Source organism: Gekko japonicus, unplaced genomic scaffold (genome assembly GCF_001447785.1).
Source record: "Gekko japonicus isolate JY-2015 unplaced genomic scaffold, Gekko_japonicus_V1.1 scaffold2598, whole genome shotgun sequence".
Lineage (NCBI taxonomy): Eukaryota > Metazoa > Chordata > Lepidosauria > Squamata > Gekkonidae > Gekko > Gekko japonicus.
In genome coordinates this window covers 183,770-206,734 of record NW_015169861.1, presented here as the reverse complement: position 1 = coordinate 206,734, position 22,965 = coordinate 183,770, and the positions used below count along the sequence as shown (strand labels likewise).

Here is a 22,965-nt window from a genome sequence, read left to right as displayed (position 1 = left end):
GAAGAAGAAGAAGAAGAAGAAGAAGAAGAAGAAGAAGAAGAAGAAGAAGAAGAAGAAGAAGAAGAAGAAGAAGAAGAAGAAGAAGAAGAAGAAGAAGAAGAAGAAGATATAATACAGGATGCAATCTAACTCAAGTGTTGCCTTCTCAGAGACAAAGACACATACACACACACAGACACAAAGATGTGTTGATTTACCTGGGGATATTAATGAAAATAAGACCCTCAATACTTGGAAGCTCAACTTCATGCTGGTCCACTTGAAGTTTTATTTCTTTATGAAGATTTCTTGTGTGACTCATTCTCTGCAGGCCAACTTTTACGTAGACACCCTTGTTATGAAACCTAGAGAAAGAGATTTTTCATTTAATGCAAACAGCAGACTCACTGCGCACCAAAGATTTAGCTGTGTTCATTAAAACGATACTTCTTTCTTTTTTTTTAAAGGAAGATGTTCTTTTTAGAATAAGAGGCAATGTTTCAGGTCCAACTTGGGCCTGGAATACAACTAGAGTTAAAAGGCTTCACAGCTTCATTTCTGCATTTGTTGTTCCCAAACAGCACCTCTGGCTTTCCGTCTGAAGCTTGTTCTATTTTAGTCCTTGTCTTGAATACTAGATGTATGAAAGAGCCTCCCCTTACCCCCAAGCTGGTTTTTAAGGCTCCAGGGAACAGTGCCGGCACTAGCTCATAGGGCACTTATCAGTAAAGTTCCCAAGCTATGGGAAGCTGTGTAATTCCTGACTTATCTAGCAATGCTCAGGAAAGGTCCACCACCACCATGAGCTATAGCTTGGGCAGATTCCTTTTATATACTGCATAGTTCCCAGGAGCCTTTAAAAAATTCAGCTTTTGAGGGCTTTTGCATAAATATGTCTGAGCTGCAGGCGGTCTTCAGGAACTGATCAGACTTTTCATTTTTGTGTGATCCACTGGGTCATTTAATGACAGGTAACCTTCCCTACTCCAACCAAAATTTTCAACACAAAGTTGAAACTCTAAAAAACTTGGCAAAAAGTGGACTGAACAGCAAGCATAAATGACAATCAGGGTCCACAGCAGACCACTCATGCTACCCATCTGCTTCCATTCAGGGGCCAAACTAGCTTGAGTTCCCACAAATGAGCTAATCAACCCAGTCTTCTGGGAGCAATGGTAGCTGCTGTATTAGAGTACAACATGCCAAAGTAAAATCCTAAACAGCAATGTCAAAACAATAGCCAGAGAGCTGAAAAACCAGAAATGAAATTAAAAGTTGAATGAAGAAAATAGCCTGAGATATTACATTTTAACACCAAGATAAGTCCCGCTACACTCATAGGGACCTATTCCTAACAAGGTGCATAGTGGTATAAAATAAAAGACAGAAGGGGCCTCCCAACTGGACAAACTCAGAGAAAAAACAAAGGTTGCTCCATGTAACTATGGAAGCCACTGTATTGATTTTTATGCTGGATTAAACTGATGCTAAGTGTTGCTGGCATTTGAGAAAACAAGAACATTCTTTAGAACAGCCAAAAGTCTAACTTGGTAGTAGTTTATGAGTACAGCCCTAAACAGAGCTTCTAAGTTCACTAACTTCAATGGAAGGGCATACCTCTGCTTAGAATTGTGCTGCACAGAACAGAACCACATCATTGATGTTCTCACGTGGTTCTAAAGGTACATGGCCCTACCAAACAGCATGGCTAAGAAGTGACAGAGACATGGCCCCCACAACATGTGACTAAGGCATTCTTTGACCTATAGGACAACTCTCTCTTAATGTCCTATTTCCAGTCATAAATAGCATGGGCCGGCAGAGGACAGTAAAACACACAAAATAAAAATATTAGAAGGGGAAGAAGACACTCCTTAACCCCCCAAGACCTGTCAATTTAAGTTTCTTGTAAGACGACATTATCTTACACTTCCGATAGTTTCAATTAGGTCCATGAGAGAAGGATACTTGTTCTTTTCCCCCTGACTGCCTCTCCAGCCAGGCACAAGGGTGTAATATTTCCTTAAGATGGGGCTTCAGATACCTGCTGTTGAATTTGTCTGGTTCTTCTTCTCTGGCATGATGAAAGCCTAGACTGAGCTCTGCATCGATTCCAAGCCCACAGTAATTGTTCATCTGTACAATCTGACAAAAAAAAAAGCATGAATGAGAACATTCAACAGATGGTTTACCCTCACAGGATTCCAACCTAGGAGATAATAGTCTTTGAACCAATCAGAAAGATTCTTAGGGACATGATTAGCCAATAACAATGGTAGAAGAAAATATTTCTTTCCTACCACAACCTTCAAGTGGCTTAAGTATGACACAATGTTTCTATTCCACCACTATTACTTTGCATCTTCCATAGGACATCAAGAAACCCACTTTGTGTTTCTCCAAAGCTTCAGGAAGTGGGGGGGGGGTGGCGGCAAGGGGGGGCAGGGATGCTAGAAAACAACCCTGTCAACTTCTCAAAATAAGGGAATCTACTAGGTAGCCACTGCCACTGTCCAAACAATACCTCCAAAAATTCTGGAAGGCAAATGGATCCTTAATTCCCAGAGGGAGGACCATCCTAACAAGTCCCCGGCTCATACAAACAGGAACAGCCAAGTCCAAAGGAGCTTTTAGCAGATAACACATCAGCCTTAACAAAGGTCTAAACTGCAGCTCCCCAAGAAGCCCAGTAATTTGTCAGCCGGTGCGAAATACTGATCCAGTTTAGCGCTCTCTTTCACATGTAAGATCCAAAATGGCTTGGGACAGCCCCACAGGTGTCAAGCCGGTAAGATGGCATCATGGAACTGGGATCGGTGTTGACGAAGCAGCAGCCACATTACCTCGGATGGGACACAAGGTGAATCCAAAGCACCAAAACATCCCTCTTCCCTTTGTTCCAACAGTTCACTCCTGGCACGGCCATTCGTCCCCTGCCTCAGAAGCTACCCTCCAAACCATCTCTGTGACTAAAAGATACCACCCTCCCCAACCGAAGATCCTGCCAGACGTCTTGAGTTCCATGCCAGATCTGCTTCCAGGTTGGGTGCAATCCTGCTGCTCTCCAATGATGACAGCAAGCCCTTAGCTGAGGCTGGCAAAGTTGACAGGAGTGGGCAAAGTACACAGGCCTCTATCCACAGTTCTGAAGACTTCAGGGCGCTTAATTTTTCTTATGAAAGGTCATTAATCTACTCTTATTACACCAATCTACTCCAACTGCAGACTCCCACTATGCTCTTCCTGAGGATCTCATGACCCCCAGGAACAAAATTTCAGTGGACTCACAGGAAGGGGAATTATAGGCAGAAACCACTGTCTCCTCTGCAGAAAAGCCTAAGTGCCCCTTTCCAAAGACTGCATGGTTGGACAGAGGGTATTTTAGTGAAAGTAGAAAAATGCAAACAGAACAAAACAAAAAACACAAAAAAATACCTTAGGAGGCTCAGGCTCCAATACGCCGTTTTCCGAACTTTCAATGGCCTCTTGTGCATCTAAGAGGATGGTCCAGCGATCCATGAGCACATCATCTGCTTCCTCGACAGCTAACAGAATGGAGTATGGATCTTCACCACTATATCCAGCACCCCAGCGCAGCACCCTCCCCAAGTCATTACCTGATTTTTAAAAAAAGAAAGAAGAAAACCTTTCATTAACCACTTGGACAAAAGCAAAAAACAAGTAGTTCGCCAGGCAATCTGTAGGACTGCTAATATTCCCTTTTATGTCTTACACAAATCGTTTGAAAATGTAAAATGCTTTGCTAACTTTCCTGTGCTTATTTATTTTTATTTATTAACGTAATTTCTATCCCACCCTCCCCAGGAATGGGCTCAGGGCAGGTTGCAACATGGAAATTATAACGTGATCACATTAAAATTCTAAAAAACATCAATTAAGATCACAACAAAAACTCTTCACTATAACATACATTGCGCTTGCTATATACGTTCACTGTAACAAAGTAAATAAAATACACATTTAAGGGGGGAAAGGCTTATTTATACTTTGCTTTTTCTCTCTAATGGGAACCCAAAGCAGCTTACAACATAGTTCTCCCCTCCTCCGTTTTATTCTCACAACCACCACCCTGTGAGGTTGGTTAGACTGGGTGTGGGTGACTGGCCCAAGGTTGCCCAGTGAGCTTCTATGAATTTGAACCCAGATCTCCCAGATCCTAGGGGGTCATGGTGGCTCAGAGGTTAAGATGCTGAGCTGCAGGCCGCAAGATCTGTAGCTCGACAGTTCGAGACCCGAGTGCCATGTGACGAAGTGAGCTCCTGGCTCTGGCCCCAGCTTCTGCCAACCTAGCAGTTCAAAGCAAGAAATTGCAAGTACATAAATAGGTACCGCTTTGGTGGGAAGGTAACAGCGTTCCGTGCACCTCAGCATTTAGTCATGCTGGCCACATGACCATGGAAATGTCTTCGGACAGCGCTGGCTCTTCGGCTTGGAAACTGAGATGAGCACCGCCCCCTAGAGTCAGATTCGACTGGCTTTCATCAAGCAAGGGAAACCTTTACCTCCCAGATCCTAGACCAACACCCAAACCATTACACCATTCCAGCTCTCATCAGCACAGGCAACAGTTTTCCATTCCCATTCTAGCCTCAGCCTCACCTGTGCCTAAAGGTAAAATAGCCACAGATGGCTCTGAACAGACGAGCTTGTGCCGGATTTCTTCCAGTGCACCGAGAACCCAACCAACAGTGCCATCGCCACCACATACCAATATTCGAAAGCACGGGATCTGAGAGAATGCATGAAGCCTTCAATATAAAAATAAAGGAGCACAACATTATCACAGAACTGTTGTCAATCAGAATGTACAATTAGGCGTCTTAATTATCCAAGCCAATTAAAGAACTTCAAATTGAATTTTTAACCGACTGACATGAGGATCCAAAGAACTGTACAACTAGCTTTGTGCATCCAAGGAGAGTTTGGATTGGTGTGCTTTGAACCACAGACTGAAACGCCATGAATTTGCCTCTGAAATGGAGGAGAGATTCCAAAACACATTTGTGATATGGCATGGCTTAGATCCAAAGCTTCCTTCAGTACAAGGAACCAGCTACGAGAGTCTTCGGATTCAGATCTTTAAGTTTCTCTCTACCACCGGACATGAAGTACAGCTCTTACCAAGTCATTAGAGAGTCTTTCTGCAATTAGTGACTACAATTTTTTTGTTTTTAAAAAAGAAGTTTTTGCAGCATTTAACCAAAGGGAGGAGGTTACAGGGCTCATGTGTGCCCAAAAGAAAAGGAAGGCCAGTTGCTTGCTGGTGGTGTGCCAGAAAAACATTGCAACTGACAATGCAAACTTTTTTCTTCTTCTAACATTGACACAGAGAGTACTCCATCTTTCTGTGTTATACCTCTGAGGATGCCAGTCACGGCTGCTGGTGAAACGTCAGGTGCTGCAATGCCAAGACCACAGCCACACATCCCAGAAAATCTACAGCAACTAATGCAAACTTCTTTTTAAAAAATGAACAATGATAAATACATAAACCATCTTAAAACAGTCAAATTTTATGTTCCTGACCAATTAATTAACACACACACAGCATGAGAAAAACTGTATCTTGTGCAGTATAAGTTTTTTTTTTATTTAAATAACCTTAGTTCAAGAGGCAGTAGCCAACCTAGGCTTATGGGTGTAGCAAATATCAGAGAAAAGCACTAAATCAACCCCTTGACTCCTGGATTCAGATAAGGAAAGTTAGCTTTGCTTTGCAACAAGCTGATGAGACATCATTCCCATACTCATTGAACTCCATTTCACACTTAGTACATCACTGTGCATTTGAAAAATGAGCCTCTGCTGCATTTCTGTAACCACTGCCAAATCCCAAATGTAAAAATAGAAATGTCATTTATTAAACTCTCCCCTACAGTTTTCTTAGCTGACCTTAAAAGTGGGAAGATTTATTGTTTTGACAGTGGGGTTAAACAACACTTTTCCACTGTACCTTTTTGCCACCAGCACTGCTCATCTTCAGTAGCAACACACTACGGCAGGGACCCATTATTGCTTTGGAGACCACCGGCTGGTACCTAAGGACCTAGGCAAGTGGTATCACACACCCATGGGGCTTGGGGGTTTCATGAACAGCAGCATCCCCACCCCATTTTGGAAGAGTTTCAAAAACTATTTTTGATATGTACAGGAAGCTGCTGCTCAAATAAAAAGCCTGCACAAATTCCCCAAGGTGAGATCTCAGATGAACCACCAATATGTCTCTGATCCTGGCCACTGTCTTCATTCATGGTCAGCACTGAAAGGAAACCTGCCTTCTCACCTATATTGTGACAATTGAAAAAGCAGAACCCCAGAATCTTAAAAGCAGCACTGTAAGAGGCAATACCAAATCACAGGCAGGAGTTAAAGGGAGATATAAGAACAGAAACAGACACAGTAATTGGATGGGTGGGAAGAAACTCTTTGTTTCACGTGTTTTATTTTTACACCCAGCTCTTCCTCCAAGGAGCAGCCAAGCACTTATGTATGGCTCCCACACCCCATCACAGTTGGATGCTGCTCAGGTCGCAGTTGGTTCCCTTCGGCACTTGAAAGATATTATTTGATTTCTTGACCAGGAAGCAGAAAAATAAAAGGAAGAAAATAAAAGGAAGCTTGGAGAAAAGACGACTGAGGGGTGACATGATCGAGGTTTGTAAGATTATGCATGGGAAAGAGCAGGTAGAGAAAGAGGTACTTTTCTCCCTTTCTCACAATACAAGAACTCGTGGGCACGCCATGAAACTGCAGAGCGGTCGGGTTAGAATGGATAAAAGGAAGTACTTCTTCACCCAAAGAGTGATTAACACATGGAATTCACTGCCACAGGAAGTGGTGGCGGCTACAAGCATGGACGGCTTCAAAAGGGAATTAGATAGACATATGGAGCAGAGGTCCGTCAGTGGCTATTAGCCACAAGGTATAGATAGGGGCTCTGGGGCAAGTGATGCTCTGTCTTCTTGGCGCTTGGGGGGGTCAACAGTGGGAGGGCTTCAAATGTCCTGGCCCCACTGTTGGACCTCCTGATGGCACTGGTATTTCTGGCCACTGTGTGACACAGAGTGTTGGACTGGATGGGCCTTTGGCCTGATCCAACATTGGCGTCTCTTATGTTCTTATGTTCTTATGAAAAAGTCCAACAAAATATACTAAAATACTACCAACTTGATTTTAAAAAAAAATCAAGAAAAGGGAAATCAATATTGAGCTGAAACAGTTACCCAGGCAGTGGTCCTCCATTCGTCAGTTCAAAGACTTGGTGAGGATTCAACAGTTTTCTAAAACTGTACAGCAAATCCCGACCTTTAAGGCCTCCGCTTTTCGGGTTCACAAAGACAAGCAGCGGACAGCAGTTCTGGGGGAGTTTGGAATGCTAGAAAACACAAACAGACACAGTTAAAGGAACAGGCATATGTGGAGATGAAGATGTCATTCCAAAGATAAGTCTTTTTTGCAGGCTTGGGCACTCTCTAGTGGAAATTTCTCCTGTACGAGCCTATAAGAAAAGCACCTGAACTGCATAGAAAAGGCTCCCACTTGACTGCTAGGATAACAAAGAAAAGCTCTTAACAGAAATAATAAAAACAGCATAAAAGCCTATTTGTAAGCTTTACACATTGTCCTTTCCTCATTTTTACAGTGCTAGAACCTGTAAGCACTTAGCTTAGAGTTACTTAGACACTAAAGAAAGAATTAAACCATACCGCATGACATTAAAGATGAAAGTGCTGCACTTTTCCCCCTCTTTAGCTTGAGACTCCAGATGTACTTGGGCAGGGACCTATGTTTTTGATGTCACAACTAATAATAAATATGATTAAGTACAGACCAAGATAGCTCATTTCATGTATACGTTAAATATGGTATGCTGATAATTATTGATTACAACAGCTTTGTTTCCCAAGTCAGTGGTTGGATCCAGACTAAAAAAAAATTGCAGGGGCAGTGTAATTTCCACCCACTTTCCCTTCCAGCTGCAAACTCCCAACTGGACCCTCATACCATTCATGAGGGTCCCCTATCCCCCAGAAGCAGCATGTCCATGAGACCTAATGGGCTGCGGGGTGGGGGTGGGCGAGTTCCATTCTGCCAATGGAGGAGTCTTGCATTAGCAAGAAACTTCATCTGAATCCAACCCAGTATCATCTCCATATTCTCTTGTGGAGCCACCTAAGGCCCCTGAGGGAGGGCAAGGCCACACTTTATAAAAAGAGACTGGTGCTATCTGAAGAAGTGAGTGGTGATTCACAAAAGCTCATAGCCTACCACAAATTTTGTTAGTCTTTAAGGTGCTACTGGAATCTTACAGACGAACTAACACGGCTACCCATCTTGAGATTGGTACAGTAATACAAAACCACGAGAAACATCTTCACATCTTTAAAACATCTGTATGCACACCCACATAGGAGGCCTGCTTGACCTAAGGTTCCCTGCCACGTGTACAAAGAATGTTTCCTCAAGACACGTGCACATCGTCTGCACTTTACACGTCTGCCTCACGTAATACTGGCATACCCACAGCAGCATGCCGGGGAGCCAGCCTGAGTTCCTGGCAGAGGGGAGAAGGCAACAAGCCTCCTTTTGCTGTCTGAAGGGGATAAGAGATTAATTGCTCTAGGCAGCTGCTCAAACACACTGTTGGCTTGCCTCTCTGTCAAGAGGGGCACTGGCAATTGTACCACTGTCCTTGACTGCAGCAAGCAATTCCTATTGGCTGTGGAGAGCAGGAAATGGCAGCAATACAGACAGACAGATTTATTTTAGATAGGATTAACACAACCAAGCCCAGACTGTTGTCTGCTCTGAGAGCAGCAAATGATCATGCCTAGCTAACAGACAGACTCATTTCACACATCACACCAAACCATGGCTTATCAGACTCAGAAACCAAAGTCCAAACTTCAACCTATGGCTTTGTCAATTCAAGCATATATAAAGGTAAAGGTAAGGGTTCCCTTGCTCGAAAGCCAGTCGAATCCGACTCTAGGGTTGCGGTGCTCATCTCCGTTTCAAAGCCGAAGAGCCAGCGCTGTCCAAAGACGTTTCCGTGGTCATGTGGCCAGCATGACTAAACACCAAGGCGCACGGAAAGCTGTTACCTTCCCACTGAAGTGGTACCTATTTATCTACTTGCAATTTCTTGCTTTCGAACTGCTAGGTTGGCAGGAGCTGGAACTAGAGACGGGAGCTCACTCCATCATGCGGCACACTCGGGTCTCGAACTGCTGAACTACCGACCTTCCACAGCCGGGAGTTCAGCGTCTTAACTACTTGAGCCACCGCAGCTCCTGAGCCACCACAGCTCCTGAGCCAATATGTACTGCATCCTTATTCTTTCCTTTTGCTCTGAGTACATCCTGAAAAAGGTTTTCAAAGACCACAGGCTGCGATAATTTTTGGACTAATGAGTCCCCTAAAGATGAAGCACTACTTCAATCCTGTGTTTTCCATGCAAGCATGCCCTGGAACAGCTCTTCCCTTTTAGCTGTTAAGGTACATGGAGTTATTGTTTCCTAGAGTACATACTTACATAATGAATAAATCAATAATGTACATACATGCAGTGAAACAGATGGGTATAATCGCTGCATACAATTTCCACACTTTCCCCACACTATGACATGCCTTCCATGAAGGAAAATGACACTTTAGGAAGCAGCATACAGGAAGAAACTGAGTCCTGACACCCAGGTCCACTTATTAAATTCTCTCCCTCCACAGTTCTCCACTTAAGGACTGAACCAATCAGCTGCAAGGCCTCTTTTATACTTAAACTACGAAGTATATTTTTCTGCAGCTTCAAATCTGAGGATTATCATCCACCTGTTAACCAGCTGGTAACACACAAACTATCTAGCCATTTCCACAGCAGACAGGTACTACAGATGGCTTCTTGGGCGTTCATTTCAGCACGGTGGAAACAATGCAGCCAAGGCACCGTAACCATGAGACCCCCAATCCTAGTATGCTGGTTTTAGGAGGGATGTGATGTCTCGTTCTTCTCTCAGGGACAACATAGTTTGTACAAGCTGGCGACCGCTGGAGACAGTCTAATTTAAAGGCTCATCAAACAATCTATTTGTTATCATTGACGAGAGTGGGTTAAATGTTGCATTCACCCTGCAAAGCAACCTTCTGGGAAACTCCCCCCGCCTACAAGCAGAAAAGACTAGGGCAAATCAGTCACACTCTCTGTCACACTTTCACTCACATACACACACGGTTCCCACTAGCTGCTTTTCCCTTTTGGCTGGATCGCTGCTCAACTCTTTCCCCCACCAGTTAATTTTCCACAAGAACCAAGAAGAGCATGGAAAATTACCTGCTGTGGAGAAAGACATATGGACCGCTGTTTAATACGGCTACCATCTAGTCCTTTTTTCTCCACCTCTTGGTAGGGGAACTTTCAGAGCACTCAACAGGCAAATCCAGACAGTTAAGGACATAAGAGCAGCCATGTTGGATCAGGCCAGTGGCCCATCCAGTCCAACATTCTGTGTCACACAATGGCCAAAACCCAAAGTTCTCAGACATCCTAGAGGATAGCCCTGTTCTTCTGCACGTGCTACTCCTGTTGGTGAATTTTGATACTATGTGCAAGAGCCTAGGCAAGTGATGAGAAACAGCAAGACCTGCATAAAGGTTCAGCACATATCTCTGAGCTGAGAACAAGGTTTTCAAATGGCTTTCTTACAGGTGACTGGTGTTTGCAAGTGCAACTGTTGTTTAATATGCAGCATCCAAAACCCACTTCTAAAATACTCTAGACTCACTCTGGCGCCATGGGCAAGTGGGGGAGCTTCCCCCCCCCCATAGTGTGTGTGTGCATAACATCATGGGGAGGTGGCTCTTTCCCACTTGCTGGCTAGGGAACAATCAGGTAGGAAAGACCCAAGCGGTTGGCCTTGCCAATGTGGCTGTGTCATTCTCGTATGCTGAGAGGCAAGGGAATCACACCATAAATAGGCAACTCCGCCATCACCACGGGTATGTGTCAATGAGGCCACTGAACATCCTGACATTTTCCGAAGATCTAAACTTGGCAGAGCTGCTCAAAAAGAGAATCGTTATGAGCTCACAACAGGCAAGGAGAGCGCCAGCTGGACACGGAATCATTTTAAAGGGTACCCTTAAGTGGAGTAAATTAATCCATCATTACGCTCTCAACATACAGACCATGTTGTTGTTTCTGAGCCAAGTTCTGACTATCCCTCAAGATTATAAACAGTAAAGCTGTTTTTCTTTAAGTAGAACAAAAATAGCTCATTATTTTAAGGCCAAAAATCAAACCTAAACTGTTCTTTGTTTATAACCACACATTCCTTGGCTAGCAGTAAATGTTGCTCTGTTCCCCTACTTTGTTAATTGCTCTCCTCCTCTCTGTATCCAAATCAAGGAAGCTACGCAAACTCAGAGCGGGACTGGATTTAATTAACTTATTTTCATTTGGCATTATTGCAACACTTAATTTGGTTACTCTCATTTAGGAAAGTACTACAAATTTATCCTATTAAATTCCTGGATACCAATGGGCACAAATTTAACTAATGCTATTTGCACTGGAAATGAGAGAAGATTCATTACATAAAGGAGGCGGGCACATCAAGTAACAATACAGTATGCAAAATATTTAAATAAATATTCACTGGATGACTGTTTCCCCTCGTATCAGACAACTACTTTGTTTTAAGATCCTAAGATACAATAAGCACAAAACTCCAAAAAAAAAAAAAAAAAGTGTAAGAAATTTTCAAAAGTGATCTTACAATCACTTTTTGATCTGGAACGAAGAGGTTTATTCATGCAGAAAGAAAGCTGGAAACAGTCATTTTCAGACATCATTTGTAAAAAAAATGGCCTACATTTTCAAAAGCGTCTCAAGTTATTGGCCAAGAACACTCAATTTTCTCCCAAGTTTTTGGTTCTCATAAATGCAGCCCAAATGATGAAGACATGGACTTATTTGGCTCTCTTTCTCAAATGCAATCATAGTTGCTCAATTCTGACACAGGGGTTGCTCAGGTGGCAGCCTCTGGGCATCAGATGTTGTAAACTGGAGTGTCCTGCTTGCATATGAAGTTACATAGGTGGTAAAGTTTCTGTCTCACTGATTCAGAATATCCCCCAATCCCAAACTAATACACTGCTAAATAAACTTTGGAAAAAGTTCTTTATGGTGGCCTTGACAGTGTAGTGGAGCTCTCATACTGTCACATCTATGTCTATGTCACCCAGGTCAACAAAAATGCAACTGCTTCTAGAAATCAATGTCCATGAAGTGGCTGTGGGCATCAGTGCTGAGTTAAAAAGCAGCCATTGAATGTTTTGGCAGGATTGCTTCCAAGTTTCACATCTCTCAGAGGTGACGGTAAAAACAAGGTCACGCAGCTGGGTAAGTCTTTTTATTAATTATGTCTGCACTACTGAAATCAGCCTTGTGTGGCTCCAAACTTTTATTGCACCTAGAGACATACTGATGACTCTGTGCATGCATCAATCTTGGCTGATCTATGATCGCAGCAAATAAAGACTGACTGAAACAGATTCAAGATACAACCTTTCCTATTTTGTATCTCTTGGAAGTGCGCAGATGCAACTTCTGCTGAACTCAAATGTCACATGCTCGTTGGCAGGAGGGCTGCAACTGTTTTGCAGTCTTAGTTGTTTTACCTGGGGACTGGATGCTGGGAATGGCCAAAGCCCTCCTCAGAAACAACATCAATGTGACTGTAAGCAGCCTAGAAGTACGGAGTCCACCTTCCCAAGATGAAAAACCTGGCTGCAGCTCCCTCAAGTGTGAGGATGTTCTCAGGGCCTCAGTGACATCAGAGGCCTCTATAGCATGCTCTTTTTTCTCAAGGTGAGGCTGTCTACCAGACTGGAACTGAACAGCACCACTTACTGCAGGAAATGGGGATGGATTTGGCCATCACGTGGGCTTGGATGGCAACAAATCTTTGTTGAGAAGGTCATCACAAGATACCCAGAAACAGAATGGTATGAAAGTGCCTTACTCTTTCTTTTAAAAGTAGTCTGCAACGTCACAGAAGGCATGATCTGGATTTTATTGCTGTCCACTGTGTCTACCTTTTCAGCTTTACCATAGAGCAAGGTATCTGTAGAAGGAAGGTATCTGCTAATTTCTTACAGAATGATTACCCAATGGATCTTACCAGAACTTCAGGGATCACTACAGCAGTTAACGGCTTGTCATTAACAGTGGTATCTTTAGCTAGCATATACAGTCTTTCAGCTTCCGAAAAACATGAAATGTTTAGTACGACAGCACCTGTAACCAAAGAATTGGACAATTTTTTCATTGCTTCTTATGAAGTACAAAGAATTATAAACATAAAAATATGATGTAACATCTTTGTCCTGACTGGACTGCACAGAAGCCACAAAGACAAACGGTGAGATCTCACGAATATTCAAATGCAGCATCTTCCATAATCCTGAATACTGTAACTGCTGGAGGAAATTAATTCAGTGCTGCTACTTGAAATTCGTTGACACCACAGGCAAAAACTCCCAGTTTAGGAATTCACTTCCATGTTTTATGTGAAGGGTATAAGGAGGAAGCACACGAGCCCAAGAACTGCTGCTGATCTTGCTGCATTTTGAATGGAGGGAAGGAGCCCACCAGTATAGTATTTAATAACCTTGTACTACAGCCAGAACTGCTTCTCCCAAAGTCAGCTCAATCAGATTTATACTATAGATATACACTATACACTATTTACCCTATAAAGCATACTGAACGCCATTTAAACTGATATGTTCTTACCTTGAGATGAATACACATGACTCACAGAAACTAAATTTGCTGAAAAAGTTGAAAAAGCAAAAGAGTAGCATTAGAAGATTTGCTTTTCTCAAATCAAAACAAAAAACTGTACACAACCTAGACAAAGCTTCAGAAAATATACTCTCCAATTTTAGAAACATGTCACGAGACCAGTCCTGTTTCTTTGAAAGCATACACAATCCCCTATGGTTTTTTAGTTAGCATAAGAACTTAAGAATGTAAGAGAAGCCAAAGTTGGATCAGGCAATTGGGCCATCCAGTCCAACACTCTGTCACACAGTGGCAAAAAATACAAGGTGCCATCACCAGTGGGGCCAGGACACTAGAAGCCCTTCCACTGTCCGTCCCCCCCCCCCAGCACCAAGAATACAGAGCATCACTTGCCCCAGACTGAGACCTCCTATCTATACCTTGTGGCTAATAGCCACTGTTGGACCTCTGCTCCATATGTTTAGCCAATTCCCTCTTGAAGCTGTTCATGTTTGTAGCCGCCGCCACCTCCTGTGGCAGTGAATTCCATGTGTTAATCACTCTTTGGGTGAAGAAGTACTTCCTTTCATCCATTCTAACCCAACTGCTCAGCAATTTCATTGAATGCCCACAAGACAAGTACTTCTGTCTCTACCTGCTCTATCCCATGCATCATCTTATAAACCTTGATCATGTCACCCCCTCAGCCGTCAATGAGGACGTACCATCGATTTATACAGGGGTATTATGATACTGGCTGATTTGTTTTCAGTCCCCTTCCTAATAATCCCCAGCATAGCGTTGGCCTTTTTTATTGCAGTCACACACTGTCTCGACATTTTCAGTGAGTTATCTTCTACGACTCCAAGATCTCTCTCTTGGTCAGTCTCTGCCAGCTCAGACCCCATCAATGTGTATTTACAGTTAGGATTTTCGGCTCCAATGTGCATCACTTGGCCACATTGGACCCCACTTGCCACGTGGACGCCCCCTCGCCCATCCTCGACAGGTCCCTTCGGAGTGCCTCACAATCCTCCCTGGTTTTCACCACCCTGAACAATTTTGTGTCATCTGCAGACTTAGTTCGAAAGCTTCAAGACACTAAACAGGATCAACTGGCTGAAAAGCAGAACAACAAAGCTGATGGAATCTCTTAGCCAGAGTAGTAAAAATGCTGAAACTACCAATTAACCTTAAGTTGCTGTAAGCAAACACCATGTGGGTGGGATTTCAAAGGGTCACAGAATTAAGGACCTTCTCCACAATCATGCCAATTTTTTTTTTTTAAGGGGGAATGGCCATGTGGGAAGGAGAAGAGAGACTGAGGTCACTGCATGACCATGAGCCTGCATACTCGTGGCTGTACAGCAAACAGACTCAATCTCCACTTGCCCCATTGCGCCTCAGTTCCAGAAATAAACCACTCAGGCTCACTTGGAAAGACGGTGTTAAACAATTACTTCAGACTCTTTTAAGGAGGCACGGTTTTAATACCTCATCATCATGTCTGATGTATTTGAAATATTTCAGGCCACTTTTCTGAGAAGTTCGAAGCATTCACCAGGAAGCACAATCCAAACTATTACAGCTTTCATAGCAGAGTCTCCTAAATAAAAAGCGATCAGACCAACGTCCCTCTGAACTATTACAATTATCACAGTTCTGATTATGCCTTGTTGCCTTTTAACAAATAACCTAAAAACGTTTCAGTCCGGTCAAAGAATTAAGAGAAGGTGAGATGTTAATTACTGGATGGAGATAGCATATATTAATTAAAAAGTGAGCCCTTTTCCTAACATTTCCTATACATAGTATGGTGCTGTGATAGGGCTGCCAAGTAGGTCGTTGTGCCGCAGCAGGGGACTCCCGGCAGGTGTCTGGAGCGCGCCCAGAAGTGACGTGACGGCGCCGGGCACGCTGGGGGAGGGGCCATGACCATCCGAGGGAAAACCATAGAGTTTTCCCTCAGATGACCGTGGCCCCGCCCCCAGCGTGCCCGGCATGGTCGCGTCACTTCTGGGTGACGCGCACGTCGGGGTGGGGCTCCCCCCGGGGCCCGATCCGCCGGCAGCGGGGAATGGGCCTCTAGGGCGGGGTTTTCCCCACCCCCCGGGGGGACTTGGCAAGCCTATGCTGTGATAAATTCTGAAGGTAAATTGCTTAGACAGCATATAAATAATTTTTTTTTAAACCACTGGAAAACTTCAGCAAAGCCTGAGAAGTATCTTGAAGGCAATGCATAAATTCAAGCAACAGTGCATTGTATGACAGTCAAACTGCAATGGCATCTGACTTACTTTTGATGGTTAATTCATCCTTGAGGATGTTTGTGTATTCTGCAGCAGAGAGATGAGGTGGCAGGCCACCCACAAACAAATGCACCTGCACAACAGACGTATTGTTCTCTACAATGTAAAATCTGGTTTGGTTCATTTGGCGTAGTGAAGTCTGCAAAACAGAAGAGAAGGGAAAAAACCCTCTGAGAATTCACCACATTATAAACACATCAGATTACAGAGAAAAGGCTGGCCTTCATAGCTACCGCCACTGGCTAACAATGACTAAAATAGTGTTTTCATATATAGGGCTCCCCTTTCCTTTCATTTTGACTTGCTTGTTAATTCTCATTTTAAACCAACATAAGCAAAAGCTTTCAGGATTATTAGTGAAAACAATAAAGTGCCATCCATTATGTGTCATCTTCCTCATAAATCTAGATTAAGTGTCACAGAACTCTAAATTCCATGCCAAAAGTACACTAAACAAAGTAAAGATGCATGTCTTTTTTTTAGCATGATTCATTCACTCCAAGAGGCAAGACAGAGACTGGTTTTGGAAAGGACGCAGGAGATATCAGACTCATCATCTGGACCACTGGATAGTGCAAAGTAGGGAGAGAAATACCCCTCCCTTGGAAGGATTTGGAATGAAGACCATGCAGGTGCAAGCAGTCAAGAGGATGGTACTAGACAGGGAAAAGAGGATCTGTGCAAAGCAGCAGACTCCGAACAAATGGCCACCAAGGGCTTTTCGGCACCAGCTTTTTGCTCAAACTTGGTTCTTGAACTGCATTTATTTCCCCCCTCCTTTAGACACCATATTGTTTGCTGGTTGTTGCTCTCCAGTGAGGGGGGGTTCCCCTTTTTTCACACCACCCAAAAAGTCATCTGGAAAATCTTGAAGAAAAACTGGGAGAGCAATGACCTGGAAGTGATACCATGGATCAGGGAGGGGAGAAACTGATGCAGGTAAGAAACCAAGCCAGAGCAAACCCCAATGCAGAAAACCCCTAATATGTGACAACAAGCCTTCCCTAGTTTCAACAGTATTCATAAAAGAACCCTACAAATAGGCTTGGATATCTGGGGAAAAGATAAAAGATTCCTATGGAGAGGGGCTGTGGCTCAATGGAAAAGCCTCTGCTTTGTATGCAGGAGGTCCCAGGTTCAATCCCTGGCATCTCCAGTTAAAAGGTTCAGGTGATGTGAAAGATCTCTGCAAAGCCACTGTCAATCTGAGTAGACAATACTGACCCTGGTAGTCCAACAGATTTGATAAAGCAGCTCCATGTGTGTGTCCCTGAGTTCCCAGGCCTTATCCTTTTACTAACAACTCAGCAATTCCTTAAAGTTCCCACCTTCCACACCCTAACTTCCACACTGCCTTCCCATTATATTATATTAAATCCTTTCCTTCCTTTTCATCTAATTCCTTCCTACCTTTGAGAAGAAAGGAGGCTGAAGTAAACCTCCTGGAGTGGGACACTAAGGGCCCTTCTTCCCCTTCTCAATCTCTCACAAGCTCTAGCTACATGTTTTTGACTTCAGCTAAGGACCTGATACAGAAAATCCATGACAAAACATATCACTTTTTATATAGGTTCAAAGCTGGGGGTGATGAATCCAATCAGATCAAATCTTTTTGTGAAAGAGTCCTAACCTTTGCCTGAAATTTTTCTCTGCCCAAGGAGAAAAAAATGACTGGTGACATAAAGGTACCTGTGTATTTTTCACTGTACTATGAAGAGCTTGAGGGGATCAGGGGAGACAGAGAGATTTAGATTGGGAAAACGATACAAAAAGGAAGGTTTAACCGCAGCGTCCCCCAACCTCCTCAAATGGCACAGTCTCCCAACCCCGTGGAGGAATTTGCACCTCCCCAAAGTAATTCTGATCTCCAGCACCAACTCTACTATGGCCTCCAGACTACAAGATGATGCTTGGTTTGCAAGGGATGTGGGGCAGGAAGCTGCAGTGTCTAATTGTGTCCCAAAATGTATAAGCCGGAGCTAGAGAGGGACTTTTGCTTTCCACTAATAAAACAATGAGTTGAGAGAGATATTTTGTCCTAGCAAGCAAACAAAAAAACAGGGAAGCAAAATGAGCAACTAGCATAAGCTGCAATAGCTCCCCCAATTGCTGGCAGTATGAAAAGGCTTGGGAGGGGGGGCACACAGCTGGGATTATTCCTTTCATGGACATTGCCTGGTTAAGAGCCAGAACACATGTAACTGAGACCAAAGCAAGGTACCTGCCCTCCTATTCTCCAGGCCAAAATAGTGCTATTTACCTTGGATTGTAATAAAAGAGTTGATCTTTTATGATCATTTTTAACAGTCTGCTTCTAGCCTGTGAATTGTTTTATGGGACTCATTTTAAGCAGAGCTTTTTTCATGTTCTGGCTGGGTTTTTAATAGTTTATTAGTGTAAAAGCTTTGTTAACCAGCACCTGACTAACTAGACAACTTGCTTAACCAGAATGCCCAGGACCCAGAGGCCCACATGAATCACCTGCACACTGTCCACTTGGCACTACTGCCCTCTTGCGACTACCGAGTCACTGAGGTAGGTGAGTCACTCAGGCAAGGAACTGGCAAGAGGGCAGCAGTGCCAAGCAGGTGGCACTGGAGGCAGCTGTAGTACCCGGTCATGGCCTGCTTGACACCGCTGCCCTCTTGCTCCTGGGTAAAAGTTTATTTACTGGCATATTTGGTTAACAGGCATCCCCCAGTCCCAACAAATGCTAGTTATCAAAGCTTTTACTGTAACCGTTAAAAACTGTTATACTGTGTCGTATTTTTACAAAGTTTTACTTAGTCAGCTGCCTCCAGCAGGTTCTCTGGCATAGAATTTTTCTAACTAAGTAAATAAGAGGCACCGGCTAAATTTTAAAGTGTCACCATGACCATAAAAAAGGTACACATGCTTGACTAATGGCGGCTACTTGAGAGCCGACTTCAGTCTGTAGTACTTCCTCTGCACACTGTCTACCTTCTTGCCACTGCACACCTGCTGCCTTCTTGCCACTACCGAGTCATTGAGATAGGTGAGTCATAAGTGCATAGACCGAAGTGTAAATAATCAAAACCCAGGAAATACGATAAATGACTTGACAGCACTTCCTTATCTGTTTACCTTTCTTACGTCTTGAAATCTGTTGAGAGTCAGTTCATGATCATCCAGCACCATTCGCTGAACTATGGGAAGCAAAAACAACTCTGATGTGGTTCCTTCTCAATTAAAACTAAAATCATGGATCTCATTAATAAATCCCAAAATGCCAATCTGAACATTGATTTATTCAGTCAATTTAATTTTCCAAGTAATGAATGAAAACACAGAAATTGCAATGTTAAAATAAACACACAGAAAGTCAAAAACCTGCAGGCTCTTTGATTTGAAAGTGAGAAGTAACATTAAACTGCACAGACATTTTGAAAGAGTGAAATGTATCAAAGAATTACCTTGCTTGCAACCCATGAGCACTTCCACCAATCTGAAGTTTTGGGGGCATTCCGACTGCCAAAAAACAGACAAATGCAAACAGAACTTTACCATACTGCAAACTTCCAAAGCTTTGCCGCTTCTGAGTTTTAGTATCTTAATGACATTAATAAGTAAGAAACAAAAATGAGGTGTGCTTTTGATCTGATTGCTTTCTTTAATATTGCATACCTTCTATCCCAAATACTGAAAATCTGACATTGTATAGCCTATAATGCAATATACTACATTTCCAAATTCAATTATACTCTTAGTACATGTCCAGAGATATAAAATTTCTGGAAATTTTGAAGCCACGGAAATAAATATATTTTGAGAATATATATATATATATATATACAATACTTTCTTTTCCTACATAAATGTACTTTACTGCTTTAATAACATAAAATGCACCATATAAGTTAGCACATAAAATTGTACTACTTGCCACATGTATTAAGTTTAAAAACAAATTCTTTAGCTTTTCTACAAGCACAACTGGGGATATACTCAATACGAGAGAAAGCTGAAAACTACACTATCCATGCAACCTTAGCAGAGATCTCTTGCGTTTCAAAGGTTACTAAAGAATGGCAAGTGTGAAAGTTGGACAGTGAAGAAAGCTGAAAGGAAGACAGTTTGAAGTGTCGTGTTAGAGGAGAGTTTTATGGGTAACATGGACCGCCAAAAAGACAAATAAGTGGGTTCTAGATCAAGTCAAGCCTGAACTCTCCCCTAGAAGCTAGATTGACTGAACTGAAACTATCATGCTTTGGTCACATTACAAAAAGACACGAGCCACTAGAAAAGGCAACAGTGCTAGGAAACGATGAAGGCACTAGGAAGAGGAAGACCGAACATGAGATGGGTCGACTCAGTCAAGGAAGCCACGGCCCTCAGTTTGCAAGACCTGAGCAAGATAGTTAATGACAGAATGTTTCGGAGGTCATTAATTCACAGGGTCGCTATAAGTCAGACGCAACTTGACAGCACTTAACACACGCACAAAGAATGGCAAGTAGCAAATCACAAGAAAAAGAAGCTCTGAACACACAATCGCTTAAGGATAACAACACCCTCTAGGTGCAGAAATGTTCCTAGATGTGAGTGCTGAACTTTACATCACTCTCTAACAGATTATCTTACAAACAGATCTTCATACTATATTCAGTGTGAGGTTGTTCAGATTCCTGCCCCGCCCCATGCTGACAGTGGAGGACATGAACCAAATGAACCACCACGTAGCAAGCCCACAGATACTGAATCCAGATTTGACTAATATAATTACATACAGACTAAAGGGAGGGTGGCAGGAAAAATATCCATTTGATACCGCTTACCTGGTATCCAAGTAATGGGAGGACTTCTTTAATTACCATCTGGGTAGTGCTTTCTTTCTTTATTCGTATTGAGACACAGGCCATTCCAACCCTAGAGGAAAATGATATCATTTATTTAAGGTGGACAGGGGTTGGGGGAATATTAACAGGGAACTCCTGTTCTGCCACTGTGTTTAAAGTCCAAAGGGATCTGTCAAGGATGGGCAAGTGGGCGTCAACATGGCAAATGGGGTTCAATGTGGCCAAGTGCAAGGTGATGCACATTGGAGCCAAAAATCCTAAATATAAATACACATTGATGGGGTCTGAACTGGCAGAGACTGATCAAGAGAGAGATCTTGGGAGTCGTAGTAGATAACTCACTGAAAATGTCGAGACAGTGTGTGACTGCAATAAAGAAGGCCAATGCTATGCTGAGGATTATTAGGAAGGGTATTGAAAACAGAGGGAGTAAGCAGTGAAGTGGCTAAATTTGCGGATGATACGAAGTTGTTCAGGGTGGTGAAAACCAGTGAGGATTGTGAGGCACTCCAAGGGGATCTGTCAAGGATGGGCGAGTGGGCGTCAACATGGCAAATGGGGTTCAATGTGGCCAAGTGCAAGGTGATGCACATTGGAGCCAAAAATCCTAACTATAAATACACGTTGATGGGGTCTGAACTGGCAGAGACTGATCAAGAGAGAGATCTTGGAGTTGTAGTAGATAACTCACTGAAAATGTCGAGACAGTGTGTGACTGCAATAAAGAAGGCCAATGCTATGCTGAGGATTATTAGGAAGGGTATTGAAAACAGATCAGCCAATATCATAATGCCCCTATATAAATCAATGGTGAGACCTCATTTGGAATACTGTGTGCAATTCTGGTCACCACACCTTAAAAAGGATATTATAGCTTTGGAAAAAGTGCAGAAAAGGGCAACTCGAATGATAAAAGGGTTGGAACACTTTCCCTATGAGGAAAGGTTAAGGCGCTTAGGGCTCTTTAGCTTGGAGAAACTACGACTGAGGGATGACATGATTGAGGTTTATAAGATTATGCATGGGAAAGAGCAGGTAGAGAAAGAGGTACTTTTCTCCCTTTCTCACAATACAAGAACTCGTGGGCACGCCATGAAATTGCTGAGTGGTCGGGTTTGAACGGATAAAAGGAAGTACTTCTTCACCCAAAGAGTGATTAACACATGGAATTCACTGCCACAGGAAGTGGTGGCGGCTACAAGCATGGACGGCTTCAAAAGGGAATTAGATAAGCATATGGAGCAGAGGTCCACCAGTGGCTATTAGCCACAAGGTATAGATAGGGGCTCTGGGGCAAGTGATGCTCTGTCATCTTGGTGCTTGGGGGGGTCAACAGTGGGAGGGCTTCTAATGTCCTGGCCCCACTGGTGGACCTCCTGATGGCACTGGTATTTCTGGCTACTGTGTGATACAGAGTGTTGGACTGGATGGGCCTTTGGCCTGATCCAACATTGGCATCTCTTATGTTCTTATGTTCTTAAAGTCAGGTGGCTCCGTATCTGCAGAAAAAGGACTGTTCACTAAACTGCATGAAGTTCTCTCTGCTGGTCAAGTTGACAAATACTGGTCCTTAAAACCCATCACTAAGGCTTGAACAGATGACTGCAGCAGATGTGCATGTTTAAACCTGCACTACCTGATCCTTATCTTTTTTAAAGTAAAGGAATCTAACATTCTTAGTATGACTTCCTAAAACGTGTTCCTAATTCACCTCCGTCACTGTAATTAAGTTTATTTGTTCACTGAAGTATCGCTGTGCCACTTTTCTCTTTAGGCATACAAACATTTGAACTAATATGCAAACTAATGGACTTAGTTTGGCTCAGTTTCATCTTTTTTTTATGCCCACCATCATGATTTCCCCCATCATGCTCCCAGCCCTTTTCTCCACTGTTTGCATATTTCCCCAGAGCGACATGATTTTCCCTTGCGGGTGTTAGCTCCCCAGAGATGCTCAGCTCAGTTTGCTAGCAACCTTACCCCCAGACCATGCCTTTAGCTAATGGAGTCTGAGTTCTGAGCTTGTGTCAAGGTGTGGAGCTACCTCCTCCTCCTC

General features: G+C 43.2%; 1 protein-coding gene and 1 non-coding gene across 2 annotated transcripts in view; one reads left to right on the top strand and one right to left on the bottom strand.

Moving 5' to 3' along the window:
* The window catches only part of DGKQ (diacylglycerol kinase theta), a 69,957-nt gene that overhangs the window by 9,631 nt on the left and 37,361 nt on the right, over nucleotides 1-22,965 (bottom strand). Inside the window, exons 10-20 of the mRNA XM_015417410.1 lie at nucleotides 20,889-20,979; nucleotides 19,527-19,581; nucleotides 19,198-19,259; nucleotides 16,081-16,231; nucleotides 13,793-13,831; nucleotides 13,179-13,294; nucleotides 7,224-7,375; nucleotides 4,600-4,748; nucleotides 3,415-3,596; nucleotides 2,024-2,124; nucleotides 198-344 (exon numbers count right to left, since the gene is read on the bottom strand). Of these exons, the coding sequence (XP_015272896.1) occupies nucleotides 198-344; nucleotides 2,024-2,124; nucleotides 3,415-3,596; nucleotides 4,600-4,748; nucleotides 7,224-7,375; nucleotides 13,179-13,294; nucleotides 13,793-13,831; nucleotides 16,081-16,231; nucleotides 19,198-19,259; nucleotides 19,527-19,581; nucleotides 20,889-20,979 (1,245 nt within the window). The remainder of the gene's footprint in view (nucleotides 1-197; nucleotides 345-2,023; nucleotides 2,125-3,414; nucleotides 3,597-4,599; nucleotides 4,749-7,223; nucleotides 7,376-13,178; nucleotides 13,295-13,792; nucleotides 13,832-16,080; nucleotides 16,232-19,197; nucleotides 19,260-19,526; nucleotides 19,582-20,888; nucleotides 20,980-22,965) is intronic.
* On the top strand, nucleotides 17,177-17,248 carry TRNAT-UGU. The gene has a single exon. It is a non-coding gene; the product is annotated as a tRNA-Thr (tRNA).